This window comes from Mustela erminea, chromosome 7, assembly GCF_009829155.1.
Source record: "Mustela erminea isolate mMusErm1 chromosome 7, mMusErm1.Pri, whole genome shotgun sequence".
NCBI classification, from domain to species: Eukaryota; Metazoa; Chordata; class Mammalia; order Carnivora; family Mustelidae; genus Mustela; species Mustela erminea.
This window is the reverse complement of record NC_045620.1, coordinates 125,976,109-125,991,283: the sequence shown is the minus strand read 5'-3', so window position 1 is coordinate 125,991,283 and position 15,175 is coordinate 125,976,109. Positions and strand designations below refer to the sequence as shown.

The 15,175-nt window shown below is 45.6% G+C and overlaps 1 protein-coding gene and 1 long non-coding RNA gene across 2 annotated transcripts in view; one reads left to right on the top strand and one right to left on the bottom strand.

Moving 5' to 3' along the window:
* The first annotated feature begins 5,663 nt into the window (after positions 1 to 5,663).
* Positions 5,664 to 12,144, top strand: LOC116596125. The gene is made up of 3 exons (XR_004288007.1): positions 5,664 to 5,748; positions 11,565 to 11,737; positions 12,009 to 12,144. It is a non-coding gene; the product is annotated as an uncharacterized LOC116596125 (long non-coding RNA).
* Positions 12,145 to 12,552: 408 nt separating this feature from the next.
* Positions 12,553 to 15,175, bottom strand: part of APOB (apolipoprotein B) — a 37,409-nt gene continuing 34,786 nt past the window's right edge. Inside the window, exon 29 of the mRNA XM_032353203.1 lies at positions 12,553 to 14,300. Within this exon, the coding sequence (XP_032209094.1) occupies positions 12,675 to 14,300 (1,626 nt within the window). The 3' untranslated portion in view covers positions 12,553 to 12,674. The remainder of the gene's footprint in view (positions 14,301 to 15,175) is intronic.

Here is a 15,175-nt window from a genome sequence, read left to right as displayed (position 1 = left end):
TGGGGGGCTCTCGGCTTCCACAGCCTACGGCCATCCGGCAGGTTGGGGGAGGTGCAGGCAACTGTCAGCGGCAGGTCTCAGGCCTGACCTGCTCGGACCTCAAAGCAAACACGTGGCATTTCCTGGGAGCCGGGCCATGGAAGTCAGAAGTCCTCTCCCTTCTCCCCAAGGAAAGACCACAGAAAATTCAGCGTGCTACCTGTCCCCTTCCTCTCCAGAGCCTGGGAGTCTCTGGAGGAGGGACGCCATCCAGCTTTGCTTCTCCCGAGGAATTTTCAGTTTGATTTCCTATCTGAGGGCTTCTGGGAATGACCGTGAAGAGTTCCTGTTCCAGTGGGCCAGGGGCTCCTTCCTCCCCAGTCCCCCGGAGGGGGCAGGCCTTCTGCCCCAGCCAGGCCGGTGAGAGGGAGCCGCTAGGTTCTCAGGGGTCTGCGGGCTTGAATTGTAGCCTCTCCCGGGGCTGTGTTATAGTCTCACCTCCAGGTTTTTATTTTGTTTAGAACCACTCACATTATACTTTAGCACTTAATTCAACAGCCATAGAAAATATGCTCTTTTTACTTTTTTCATCTCTTTGACCTAAGATCATGTTGATGCCAATTTCCTTTAAAATAATTCATTACCTGCGGGCCATTGGCGTGAAATCCCAGCGGTAGCCCCCACCGACCCTCTCTCTGTAATTCCAAGGCCTCCCCTCGCTCACCCTCCCCTCGGGGAGCCTTGGCCTCTGTGTTTATACACTAATGTTTTTTCTCACACATTCATTGTGCGGCTTTCCTTAATTTGGTGTCCCACCGGGCGCCAGCGGGAGGCCACTCAAACATTATGTCAGTGATCTCAAAATTGAACCCCAGGGCTTTCTTCTGCCAGCGGCCTGAGCAGATGTGTGGCACACTTTATTAACTCAAGTACCCACGAGTTGAAAATTTCATTAGTTTGAGGGGAGGGCTAAGTCCCATCCAGAGACCTGGTCTGGACAGATTCTTTGTGTCAACCTGACCCCTAGCAAAACGGATTATTGTTCTAAGTGAGACAAGTGACCTAATGTTCTGCCTGTTACGCACACATGGTCTGTAACCTTTTAAAATATGAGTGTGGGAAAACAGTGCATTCTGCCACATCCCTGACCGCGAATTCCTGACAGGTGGCAGCCAGGCTCTTAGCAACCCACAAGGAGCCTGGAATTATCCAGGGGCCACAGTGGTTCCCTTAGGCCAGGTATGGGCCAGGTCAGGAGGCTGCCGGCTGGGGGAAAAGAGCCCTCGGAGGCAGAGCCTCGGCCTCCAGTGCCACCCTGTGACAGGCCAGAGCACAGCCTTAGCCCCCGGGGATGAGCTGGGAAGGGCGTAGAAGCAGCCCACCTCCCTGGTTCCCAAGGCATGGGTCCTAGGCTTTCCAGCAGCACTGGGGCGGTGAGGAGTTGGGGGAAGCTTTACCATGGAATCCTGGAGACTCATGCAGAAACGTTGGTTGGTTTGTTATAAAAAGAGAGTTGGCCGAGGCTCCATGAAGAGCCGTGGGTGCAGCCACGCCTCTGCTGAGAACAGTCTGTACAAACCTGCCTGCTTACCTGGGCCCCCTCCTCTCCCGCTGTTCTTAGTGACCGGACGTTCCACCTGTTAGGCACACGTGGTCTGCAGCCTTTCAAAACACAGGTGACGGAGAACAGCACCTTATGCCACGTCCCTAACTACACATTCCTGTCCTGTAGCAGCTGGGCTCTGTGGGGACAGGGAAGGACACGCTCAGCCAGGTTCAGTGACCTCCTGTGGCCTCCCCAGCACGGCCCCAAGCTGGAGCTTGGGAAGGAGAGACAGGTGCTCTGACCGTAGCCTTGCGGTGCATTACGGCAGGGGACAAGAGTATGGCTGAATCACCAGGTTGACCAGGGAGGTACCATCTCCATCTAGTGAGCGACTGGAAGAGAAAAGCAGTTATAACCGAGGGACTCGGTAGGACCCGCAGGAGAGAAGAACCTGAGTAAGGCTTTAACAGACCAGAAGAATGGGTAAGGAGGGTCCTGAGTAGTAAGGGGACGAGCAGTGGGTCTTGACTGGAGTTTTGGGGGTGCTAAGAGGTAGCTAAGATTATTCATAACATATTTGTTCTGGACTATGCCTGAACAGTTAGTTCTTGGGCTGAGAGAGATTTCCACTTAGGTCTCCAGCGGGGCCTGTCATGGAGATGAGCCCGTGGAGGATCCCAGCCCCTGTAGCTGCATAGGAACGCCTGGAGACCTAGGGACACGGCCCCCGGGCCTGGCCTCAGCTCTCTCCAGAGTCTCCGTGACATGGCCTCCCAGGGAGCTGAGGAGAGGGCTGTCCTGGCCCCTACCTTCTGACAGACACAAAGCAGAGCTGGTTGTAAAAACTTAATTAAATGAAATATTTTAACAAGAAATTCCAAGAACAGAATGCCCTGCTCGTAAGCAAGCCCTCACAGAAATAAAAGCTGACAGGAAGCGTGTGTTCTGTCTGACAAGAGAAAGTTTCTGCAAGAATCAAGATGGTGCAGACAGTTGCCTGAGCTGGACTAACAGGGGAGCCAGGTTGGTTCCTGAGGTCAGAGCCCAGAAGGAAAAGGGTCACTGTTCTGGGACAGCGTGGATCCCTGACCATCCTTTTTCCAGTCAGCGCACCTTCATCGAGCATCTATCTTGTGGCCAGCGGTGTGCAAAGCTGAGTGTGCAATACTGTCAGCACCCACCAGATGTTTCTGTTTTCCTGTGAGAGAGATATCACGAGATGAAGAACAGGAGTCTTGGGGAGGTGACGTGACTTCCTCGCCATAGTTCAGAGCTGGGACTAGAACCTGGTCCTTCTGATTCCCAGGTCCAGGCTTTTCTTTTCTTTTCTTTTTTCAAGATTTTATTTATTTATCAGAGAGAGAGAGAGGGAGAGAGCAAGCACAGGCAGACAGAATGGCAGGCAGAGGCAGAGGGAGAAGCAGGCTCCCTGCTGAGCAAGGAGCCCGATGTGGGACTCGATCCCAGGACGCTGGGATCATGGCCTGAGCCGAAGGCAGCTGCTTAACCAACTGAGCCACCCAGGTGTCCCGGTCCAGGCTTTTCTTGACCTGACTTGCCCTTTCCACCACAGTGGACTTGCTGGCTGGCCGGAAGCAGGGCCACATCTGGGGCAGGGGGATGCCACTCTTGGGGGAGCACGACTAAATTCTGTCCTTGAGGGAGGCTAGGGGTGTGCAGGGAACGTCATCCCACTCTGAGGAGAGGGCCTGCAGACGAGACTGATGTGGGCGGGTGCTGCTGAGGTGCTGTGGCATGCCTAGGCTGGGTCAGGCACAGAGGGAACCTCAAACCTGACAGGGAACAGTGGGCTTCCATTGTGGGCAGACAGATGATCAAAGCAAGGGCTACCGGTCTTGGAAGATTTCCGGGAGGAAGTGGGACTTGAGAAGACCTTGACTATTTCCACAGAAGGTCAGGGAGGGGGTTTCAGGCACAGGGAAGGGACTGAAAAAAGCCTAGGGGTGGATGGCAAAGCATGATGGGTAGCCAAGGGGGCAGGAGGAGACTTCCCCGGAGGTGAGAGTGGATCAGCTGACTGACTTTCCCAGGAAACCTCACTCTCGTGTATGTGTCAGTGATGACGAGGTGACAGGAAGTATCTCCTGTTCCTGTCAGTCTAGGGCCTCTGTGAAGACAATGCATAAGTAGCTTGCTTGATTTTCCTTGATTGATTATTCCCTGGACTAGAAGTGTTTCAGTAACACTAGAACAAATCCTTCTTGCTATGCAGGTGGGCTTACTGTGTACAGTGTCCCAGTGGCCTCAGTAGGACCTGGCCCGGCGCCAAACTGACTGAAGCACACTCCGTAAAAAACCCAAAATCTGCAGTGAAGATTCATTTTAGGTACAATGGTTCACAGGCTAAGGGGAAACTGCATTATAAGACCATTTCCCACTTGGTTCTCGTATGTTGTAAATTTCGAATATTCTTTGATTTAGCAAAGAGAATGCCCCAATTTTATTAAACCTAGTGAATATGTATGGAACCTGAGGCAAGGCTGTGACTGGCTCAGCCACCAGCTTACAACCCAAGTAACTCTTAGATTAGAAAATTTCCTGCCTAACTGAACGTAACAATGGAAGAAAAAAGAAAGAAAATTGCCTGCAAATTCTTTTTATTTATTTATTTTTTATTATTTTTTTTAAAAATTTTTTTTTAATTTTTTATTTTTTATAAACATATATTTTTATCCCCAGGGGTACAGGTCTGTGAATCACCAGGTTTACACACTTCACAGCACTTGCCTGCAAATTCTATCCCCTACCCTCTCGCACCCATTTCCTTCCTTTAGGCCCAGAAAGGGCACAGGCAAAGAATGTGCTATCAGGAACCTGAATCATTCCCTTCTATGAAGTCCTGTCAAGCAACTCACTCAACACTGGCAAGTGCTGTTTGTTGACTGACTAACCATTTCACTGAAGTGGTACTTCAAGGCTTTCCTCTCACAAAAACATTTGAATGGTTGGAGGAAGAAGCTGAGAATCCAGAGGACCCATCTCTTAGAACAAACCCGAAGACTTCAGTAATTTGCCCTGAGCAAGGCTCTCATCTTGTCCTCTTAGGAGAAGGCAAGTATATGGGGATGTCTCTTTGCCAATCTACCTTGTTCCAGGAAAGTTGTGTGCAGAGTTTTAGATCAATAGATTCTTTCAAACACATGGTAAGATGAGTCATTGCTCTGTTTTATTTGTAAAAGATTAAAAAGTATTTTAAAGCTGGCTGCATGCAGCTGGGAGTCTGAGGCCTAAAAGGAAGGCAACATGATTCCTAGTAAGAAGACTGCTTGCTTTTTCTTAAATGAAAATAGGTCAATGGGCCTGTTGGTTATAAAACATGAGAGCCCACCCCCTCCCTAGATATAACCACAGAAGAGACAAATTGCTCCTCATGCCACAGGGGCAAGAGTCTTCCTCTGTTGGGTGGGGCAGACAGGGTTTGGGGACCTGGGGAAAGTTAAATGGGGGACACACAGAGAGACAGACCTAGACAGACAGGAGTGGAGAGCTCACAGGACATTCATGCATTAGGGAACCTCGGGAAGGCACGTGGGATGGCGCTCAACTGCTGTATTCAGATGTCAAAAAGGGAAGATCTTGAAGGCTGGATTTTGTGGGCATATCCAGGCAGCCAACACTTGGTTGCAGAGTGAGTTTTAGGCTTGCATTCTGGATAGGTAGGTTTTGCTTAAGGTAGGGCACACCGTGGTCGTATTCAGCCCACAGGCTGTCAGTATTGGGAAGAACATAAGGATAGAGACTCTGAGAGGACCATAAGGACAGGTTCTAATTCACAGAAGCAGTCAGGCCAGGGACGGAGATGGAGCAGGAGCCAGGCCTCCCGACAGCCATGAAGGAGATTCTGAGGAGAGACAACTGCAGATTCTGCCAAGTGCTCCACTGACTGGATGGAGGACCGAGGCCTGGTGTCCACTGGGGTTTCTGAAGACTCCGTTGGGGGTTCGGGGGGAGTCAGGAAGGAGGAGGCCAGGTCTTGGGGGGATGGGGGCAGTTCCTGGGATGGAAGCAGTTGTAGAGGAAACAACAGGGGAGTTTTGCCTCCCTATCATCCTGAGGAGCTGCTGGCCACTCATCTCCTGGGAGGATGTGGACAGTCTTCCTTCAAAGGACAGAAGTCAGCCTCACGGGTCCTCAGCTTCTTCCTCCGACCATTCAAATGTCTTTGTGAGAGGAAAGCCTTGAAGTACCACTTCAGTGAAATGGTTAGTCAGTCAGCAAACAGCACTTGGCAGTGTTGAGTGAGTTGTTTGACAGGACTTCATAGAAGGGAATGATTGTTTTAGCAAAATCAATGAATCCCCAAGAAGGGCTGGACCCCTCATCTCCCCAGCCCTAAGATAAAACATAGAGGAAAACTGACAAGGCCCTAGGGGAAGCCCATGGCACATGGCCTGGTTGACTTCAGGGTTAGGTCTGGGGCAGCAACATGAGTCGGTAAGGAATAGCAGACCAATGCAAGCACAAGTCCTGGGTATGCTCCGGAGATGATCGGAGAAGACTTTGAAGACTAAGAGACATTGTTTGCTGGGCCTTGAAGAATCTCCCTAGTGAGGATAAAAGAGAGCCAGTCGTGGAGACTCTCCACATGCAGGAGGACCCAGACTAACTCAATGCACCTGGAGTGCATTACTGTAGAGCTCCCATTTTGCAGACGAAGAAACTGAAGGTCAGAGAGGTAAAGTGACTCTCCCAGGCCCCTATAACTAGTCTACCTTTCTCCCTCCCTCTCCCCATGGTTCCCCAGGGCTCCAGGATCCCTGTTAGTCATCTTCATCTGGGCCCCTCCCACACTGAGGGCCTCCCCCAGCACTACCCTGAATGCCTAGGAGAGTGACTGGCCCAGAGAAGGAGCTTAATAAGTAGCTACTAGGGGCACCTGAGTGGCTCAGTGGGCTAAAGCCTCTGCCTTCAGTTCAGGTCATGATCCCGGGGTCCTGGGATCGAGTCTCACATTGGGCTCTCTGCTCAGCAGGGAGCCTGCTTCCCTCTCTCTCTCTGCCTGCCTCTCTGCCTACTTGTGATCTCTGTCTGTCAAATAAATAAATAAAATCTTTTTTTTCAGTTTTTTAAATTTCAATTTATTTATTTTCAGAAAAACAGTATTCATTATTTAAAAAAAAATAAGTAGCTACTAAAGACATGAGATGATTTCCTCTTGAAAAGAGGGCTTGTCCATCCAAAAATCCCAGGGTGATGCCCTGAAGGGGAAAAGGAAACACAAAATAAATTAAGTGCTTCATATGTGCTGGACACTTAAAGGCTTGTCTTTTCGGTCTTCTGTTTTACATAAATAATCAACAACATAGTTAAAGTAATTAGTAACATATTAAACACTCCCAAACTCATCAGTCCCCACAAGAATAAGAACATGGCGTAATTCACATCTACTGCACCGTCCTTGGGATGGCTAATTGCAGGTGTCAGCTTGACTGGGCCCAGGGACGCCCAGATATCTGGTGAAGCCTTCATTTTGGTTTTGTCTATGAGGGTGTTTCCAGAAAAGATCAGCACTGGAAGCAGCAGACTAAGTAAAGTAGATGGCCCTCCCCAGGAAAAATGTTCACCTTCCAATGTGTTGAGGTCTCCCTATGTGTTGAGGTCTGAATAAAACAAGGAAGGGTAAATTTGCTCCTTTTGCTTGAGCTGGGACATCTGTCTTCTCCCTTCTGCCCCTTGGACATCAGTGTTCCTGGTTCTCAGGCTTTGGGCTTGGACCCCGCTGGACAAAACCAGCTTTCCTGGTTTTCCAGCTCGCAGAGAGCAGATTCTGGATAGTCTTATCCTCTATTTCTTAGCCAATTCCTGTACTAAATCTCTCATATCTTACTGGTTCCGTTTTCCTGTAATACTCTGACTAATATACCCATCCCTGCCCCTGCCCGTCTCCACCAGATATAACCTAACCTGACTCTTGAGTTTATCATTCCCTGTCTTTAAAACTATAATTCTAAAACTAGAAAACAAATTGTTTGGTTTTAGTTGATTTTAACTTTATAAAAAGGGTATTATGCTGCACTTCATCTTACGTTTTCACCGCATCCTTTATTTGTGAAATCCCTTTACATAGTTGTGTATAATCGTAACTGTGTATCATTCATTTTTACTTCTGTGAATATGACAATTTATCCACTCTTCGTATGCCAAGCGCTTGATATATATTCTATCTTTTAATTTAATTTATCTATTTGAGAGCGAGAGAGCAAGGGGAGGAAGGACAGAGGCAGAGGGAGAAGCAGACCCCCCGCTGAACAGGGAATCTTATGTGGGGCTCCATCCCAGGACCCTGAGATCATGACCTGAATACGGTCATCACCGAATGAGCCACCCAGGCGCCCCTACATTCTCTTGTTTAATCTTCATTACAACCCTATGAATAAGAGGCAACCACTTTCTACTACTGCTCGGAGTGGCTCAACCTATTCTTTCACAACTCCCATTTTAAAGATGAAACTGGAAAAACCAAGTCACTTTCCTGACGTTACAGAACCCACCCACAGTGAAGCCTTCATCTTCTTACTGTGAATGAGTTTCTATGATCTTCTAGTACCTCCTGCAATTCCAGAAGTGCTTTAATGACCACGGGCCCCACCAAGCTAGCTCAGACCCGCTCTAAGGCTCCTGGAGCTTTTCTGGTGCCCCCTGCTCTATAGGGACCCACATGACATCCTGAGCCTGACCTTCCCTGCCTGCAGAGAAGGGGCGGCATGCACTTGGGGAACCAGGGGGAGTTGATGGAGCTGGATTGTTCACCGATTACCCTTCCCTCAGGCCACTCTCTAGAGTCAACTCCAAACCCTTCCACTCAGTGTAGCTTAGAACTCACACTGCACAGCCACAGCCCTATACATGGCTTAAACACGAGGGTGAGGACACCAATCTACTGCTCATGGACCAGGCCACCTCCCAGGCCTGAGTCATCCCTTTCACCTGAAACTGAGTGGTGCCATTTGAGGTGTAAAATTGACACAGAGGTCAGGGCTTAGCACGTGGTGTCCCAGGCATCGCTGACCCACATCACTGACTGCTCAGACCTGAACAGGGCATGAGGCAGTCTGTGCAGGAGGAGAAGGCAGGGCCCTTTCCTCACAGAAACATGTGCACCAACCCCACTAACTTTTATGAGGAACTGGAATGTTATTTGCTGGTGACCACCCAACCATCGCACCAACAAATGGAGTGCTCCGAAGGGAGTTGCAGCTGACCTCTTAATGTGAAACAGCAAGACAGGGAGATGAGCTAAGAGGTAGGGGCTGTTTCTGCACATTTATCTCTGGTTATTAGACACTTTTAGAGGGAACATCTGCTTGGCCATTCCAGCTCCCATACTGCAGGCCCTGTTCGAGGGCCAGCTTGGCCTCTTCTTTGACTGAATGGGGACTAAGTCATAAATTAGAGCCAGAACGGGGACCTAGAATAAGAAGTCGGGTGGGGGGTGCTTTGCTCATCTCATGGGTGAAAGGTCACTGGGCTCCTCACCTAACCAGCCTTGCTCTAAATGCACCTGGGGGTGCCCACTCCCAGTGAACTTATTAATTATAAGGTTTATTGTGGGGACAACACCCCTACTCTAGGCAAGAGCCAGAAGTAAAACTAAAGCACACAGCCTGATCATGCTTCCTTCCAAGGTTCCAAGGACCTGGCCTGGGTTCCATTATTTCACTTCTCCTTTGGTTTGAAACATTGGCCATTTGTTTTACAGAAAGAAGATCTGTGATTATAGTAGGATTTTCCATGTCACCTCACGATATGTTTTTAAAAGATGTATATGTTGGCTCACTCTCAAGATCATACCTAATTAATTGTACAAGAAAAAAAAAAAACCTCTTTGTTTTCTTGTTAAGTTTCTAAAGATACTTATAAGTCATAAAATTAATGCAGTATTAGTTAAAATTCTCCTTTGTCTCTATTCCTTTGAATATTGTCTCTCTAGCACATATCTCCAGCTTCATAGCTTGCTTGTAATTTCTGCTTAGGCATACCGCTACAACTTGAAACCTACCATAGTCCCTTTCCAGCGGTGATAGTCTGTGAGTCCACGCCTTACACTAATAATCTGCCCCCAGCACATTCCTTCTGTTTCCATGATGCCCCATAGGTCTTCAAGCTATTCAGGTTCAAAATTTTATAACTGTCCTGTTTCACTCATTGTTCTCCTTTGCTCTTCTGGTGTCTCCTGTACCCTCTGCAATTCTTGGTGCTGGTGATTTATCAAGGCAACTTCCTTTCCAACAGCTTCTGCACTATCCCTCTGTTCTAATAATCAGCCCCTTAGTTCTGTCAAAAATGCCTTCACGAAGCTTCTTATGTCCTATCCCTCCTCAACATTCCTAGCAATCATGACTTGGCTAAGGCACTTAGCATCTTTTATTTGGATGCTGACACAGCTTCGTATCCATATTCATCCAATTACAATTTATTCTACGTGAGTTGCCATAGCAGTTTTCTTAGATCACAACTTCTATCACCCTTCCTGTTCCAAAACTTTCATTGGGTGCCCTTCTCCAGCAACGAAGGTACCACCTTACACCCTGGTTTTTGAGATCTCTGCAAACCTGCCAAACCTGCCTTTGCAATCCTGTCTCCCTTTACGTTTCCTGTGCTCTGGCGACTAGATGAGCCAGCGTCTCTCACACACACACCCATCTTCTTTTCTGCATGTTTTCCTTCATCTAGAATGCAGTTTCCTCCTTATCACTTGTCATTGCATCTTCAAGATTCATTCCAATTTCTTCAGGAAAATTTCTTGATTCTCATTCTTTCCTGTTATAAGCCCTCACAGTACTTTCTTTATGCCCATCACAAGATAACACATTCTACCTTTGATAGGCAAATGGGAAGGTACCAGTGAACTGCATCGTATGGACCTTGGTTTCCTCTATAGAGCCTTTGTGCTTAGCATATGGAAACATTTTAATGAATGCTCATTGAACTGGATAGGTCTCCCTGCTTCTATTTCCTCTCCTTGCATTAAAGACATTTAAATTATCATCTAAAAATCATGGCACTTAAAAAAAAAAAGTTAATGATTGTAAAAGTTCTTTCACATGTATTAATCCAATGGATTTTTTTTTTTTTTTAATGAACAACCCTTCCAAGACAGGCAGGATATATATTAGCCTCACTTGGTAGTTTAGAAAACAGGCTCACTGAGGGGAAATAAGTAATCCAAATCAATAAGCAAGTAAGGAATGTAGCCAGTAATCGATCCCAGGGAAGTGTCCTGATTGATGGTAGAAGACCAAAGAAGAAATCAAAGTCGAAGTCCTCCTAAGTATCCCTTATCCCAACTTGATTGAGCATACTGAAGGTTTTCTAAGTCATCCAGGAGCACCATGTGAAGGGACACGTGGGCAGTGTGGGATTATGCGATCATTTTGGATTTGGTTCTATTTCTTCTTCTTGTTATGCCCTAGATGTAGGTATCATTACATGAACATCAGAAAACTTGGACTACCCCTCCCCCTCCAAATTAAGCTGCAATTCCAGGCCTCCTTCCAATTTGGCACTTAGTACGTTCTTGCTACTCAGAGCTCATCAGGGGAACTCTTCTAGGGCAATGCCTAGAAGCACTCATGTGATGCCCTGGGACCTTGGGCTAGTTTTCCTCCATCTATCACATTTGGAATTAACCCCTCATATACCCACTCTTTCACTCAGCTCTCTGTCCATTCATCCATCCATCTGTCTGTCCATCCATCTGTTGATTCATTATCCAATTCATTATCTGGTTTCTTCAGGACCAGATCCAAACACTACCATGTATTCCACTTCCATAGGACTATTTTTGGCTCCTTAGTTCTAAAGAATCCTGCTAAGATACCAATAGGCTAATGTGTTTTTCTTTTCCAGGTAATGCTTGTGTATTTTAACAGGGATTTAACAGAGATTCACCAAGGGAATGTGAAAGCTTTAGGAAATAATGAAGTTTGAAGGAATTTGGGGATAAAAAGAGTCATTTCCAAACAGACTTCATTTAGGATTCAGAAGGGGTGGTAATCTCCAATGTCTTTTTCTCCAGAGGCCACATCCAGCTTTTGTTGTTCAATGCCATTGAAAGGAAAGACAGAGCTCACCTTCCCCAAGATATTGGTGATGGTTGTGCCGCACAGGTTCTCTGCAGCCTTCCCTTGCTAGAGCTCAGCTTGGATGCTCTGACCGGAGGTTGCCAAGGTTTGAAACTAAGAGTTTGAGGTGAGTGGATGTGGCAGGAGACATTCTTAAGTTTTGATTATACTTGGGTTTGTTAAATACTAAATTTGGGGGAATAAGGCAACTCAAGAACGTAAATGTATGCTCGGTCTCAGAAATGTTAGGAATTTATGTCTGCATGATCCCTCTTCCACCCTTATTTTCTGTGCTTTGAGTGGATGCTGCTAAGCCGCAGAGAGACATCGGAGGTCCCTATTATCATAAAGCCCTTTGGGCCAGGATTTCCTTACTATCCTTTCTCTATCCCTGGCAGGCTGGTGAAATAAAGAGCCCACTGTTTTTATCTCAGAGCCCAATAGAGTGCCTTGCCTGGTGAGGGCAGACTGGTGGACAAAGAAGACTGTGGCCCATGAAGACAAGTAAGTTGCTCCTTGGAATCATATTACATGAAAGCCTTTAGAGATAGTTCTTCCTTTTCACTTGGCAAATATAATCCTTGATATCAGTTACCTTTTTTTTTCTTTTAGGTGGCAAAATATTTCCCTCCTCAAATTCTCCCTTTCCTCTTTTATTCTATTACTCTAAACTCTGCGTGTATTCTTCTAGAAGTTTTGAAATACCAGATATTAGAACCAATACCCTCATTTTGTTATTTTTCAAGATGAATGAGTCAAATTGCGTGCTAGTATATGCAATAAAGAATTCATTTATTTGTTCTCCCTCCCCCACGTCTCACAAAATAACTCAGATCCTGATTTTTTTTTTAACTGGCGAAAGAAATGTTATTTCCCAGACTTGAGAGACCTTCAGAGATCTGATACCAGCTTCCGTGCAGATCCAGTTCATATGGGCTTCTGTTTATAGTGAGCTGCTTGCCATAAGGTTGGCTCAGTGTGTGGTTATATCAATAAGTACAGCTTGAATTTCCCCCTACTATATGAAAGTTTAATTGAAACAATTAATTAATTGCTATAAACAATTAGAAGGTGATAGTAAATTCTCCTGGAGAAACCATGATGTAGGGGATCATGTTATTGACTGTGGTCAATTGTATCTCTTTCAGTAATTCAGTGATATATGTTAGAAACATGTGGTATTTTTGAATGAACAGGTCAATCAATCTTTTGGACTCAGTAATGAATTTTTCATTATAATCAGAGAGTTGTTCTGAAAAATCTTGTAGTTTATATCTGAACTGCTGATGGTAATCAGAAATGATTTCCTTCATTGCAGTGGCCCAGCTTTTAATTTTTTCCTGAGCCCTGGTAGAAAGCTCTGCAATCTTCTCTTTCCCTTTTCCATCTGCATCGGTAAGGATGCTAAGGTACTCCTGGATATCTTTCTGCCACTGCTCAACATGATTCGAGACTTCGGAAGACAACATAGCAGTGCTGACAATGTAAGTGGAGTGCAAGTCCTTAAGGACACCCACTAGGTTCTCGAGGAAGCAGATGATCTTTTCTTCAAGTTCATAAAACCTCGTTGTCCAGCTGAACACACTTGGATCAACAGATTCTTTGTGAAGATCCTTTATGTACTGACGGTACTGCTGTAACTGTTCAGAAGCTTCCTGAAGCCTGTATTCAAGTTCATTAAACTTGCCAAGGTAAAGGGACAGGAGTTCAGAAACATATGTGATAGACTCATTGAAAATTATGTTGATCTTGTCTTGAATATAATCAATGAGATAAGTAAATTCTGTCCCCTTTAAGTATGGAATAACTTCTTCTATGTCTTTGAAAGTGTCTTGTAACTGGTTTTGAAGATCACTTAGCATCTCTGTAGTCTTGAGAGACTGAAGTTTATTAAATATATCCTGTAGCTTATCTGATAAATATTCCAATAGACTCCCAAACTCTGAGATTAAATTTTTTAGTTTAACATTCTTTGACTCAAAAGGAATTTTAATTTCTAGGTCCTTGATTAATTCAGATTTCTCCATCAGGTTTTGGAAATAAGAAAACAGTATTTCTGACCCACTGTGGATTTTTGAATATATCTTGGACAGCACCTGCCCTACTTTCTTCATGACCACAGTGCAGACTTCATCTATAGTATATGTCCCGGCTTTTCCTGGGAGCTGGAATTTGGTGGACTTCAGGAAATCAACCAACGAGTCAATCTGATGACTGATGAAGACTTTGTATTTCTGAGTAACTACTATTAATCTGTCAAACATGTCATTCTGGAGTCCCTGGAGATCAGCTTGGTCTCCCTGAGCCAATGACAGTTTCTGGTACAAATCCTGGGCCTTGTCCTTCCACTGCTGGTAGGTTCTAGTGGTGTCTCTGGCTATCCTCTGGAGCTCTATTTCTGCCTCATCAATCTGCCTCATGGCACCTTGATAGGCCCACTCAGCGCTATTCTGCAGACTTCTTCTCAGTTTTAAAGAAGCATCTCCCAGATCGAGTCCTGTGTGCTCCTGGTGGTACTTGTTAGCATAGTTATAAAGAGCCCTCGTGGCCTTGGGCACATTGTCTTTGAGAGAGCTTAGTAGTTCAGATGCTGCTTCTTCTTCCCAGCTGACCTTGATCTGACGGTTCTTACCAGATTCCTGGTACCTCCATTCAGTTTTGAATATGTCAAGTTTTTTATCTAGAGAGGACTAAAATTAAGAAAAAAAAAAAGAAGATGAAAAGAACATGTTTTCCATTATCCTGATACATAATATACTACACTAAAACTTCATTAGCAGTTAAAAGTAAAGATCAGAGGATCTTTCATACTCTGAAGGGGATTTATCTTTCATATGTCAGTTCATGTGTTTGTGTTATGGTTAAACAAATTCACTGTTGTTAATTCCTCTTTATCATGTAACCCAGGAAAGATAAAATTATGCATGGCATTTACACAGTAACGCTTAACATTAAGGCCTTCTTAAGGACTGAAGATTAGAAGAGGGGGGAGAGTGTTGGGGAGGGGGAGGAGGAGGAGGAGAAAGTGGAAAAAGACACAGGAGAAGACTACTTCAGAGAAAGGAGAAGTAGCAAAAAGGAAAAAGTCCAGAGCCCATCTAGCAGAGTTCTAGGATACTAGTATGAGGAGGCATTCATTCTCCAAACCTATGACAAACTCTTGCACTAGAACTTTATGGCTTCTTCGTTTCTACTAATGGCAACTTTGATTTGGCCCCAGTAGAACGTGTAAAGTACATGAGAGAAATTTGGCATATCTCAGCTAACGCTTCTATTGTGGGAAAAATTTCTGAAGCCTCAGATACTCTGGAAACCACTATGGAAAAACTGTACTCAGGAGAGTTTGCTCATGATTTAGATGATGAGGCATAACCCTCGTCACTCTAAATTTGCCACAAAGTAATAAAATAATAGTGGAAATAGGATGTCATATGTGCCCATCATAACTAAAATCAACAAAATCATGGTAGTACATTCTGGAGAGTAGTTTCTCAGAGAAAAAGTTCAGCCTGCTCATTGCTTGTTTTCCTGTACTTTGGAAAAGCCTTGAGAGAATACTTGTAAT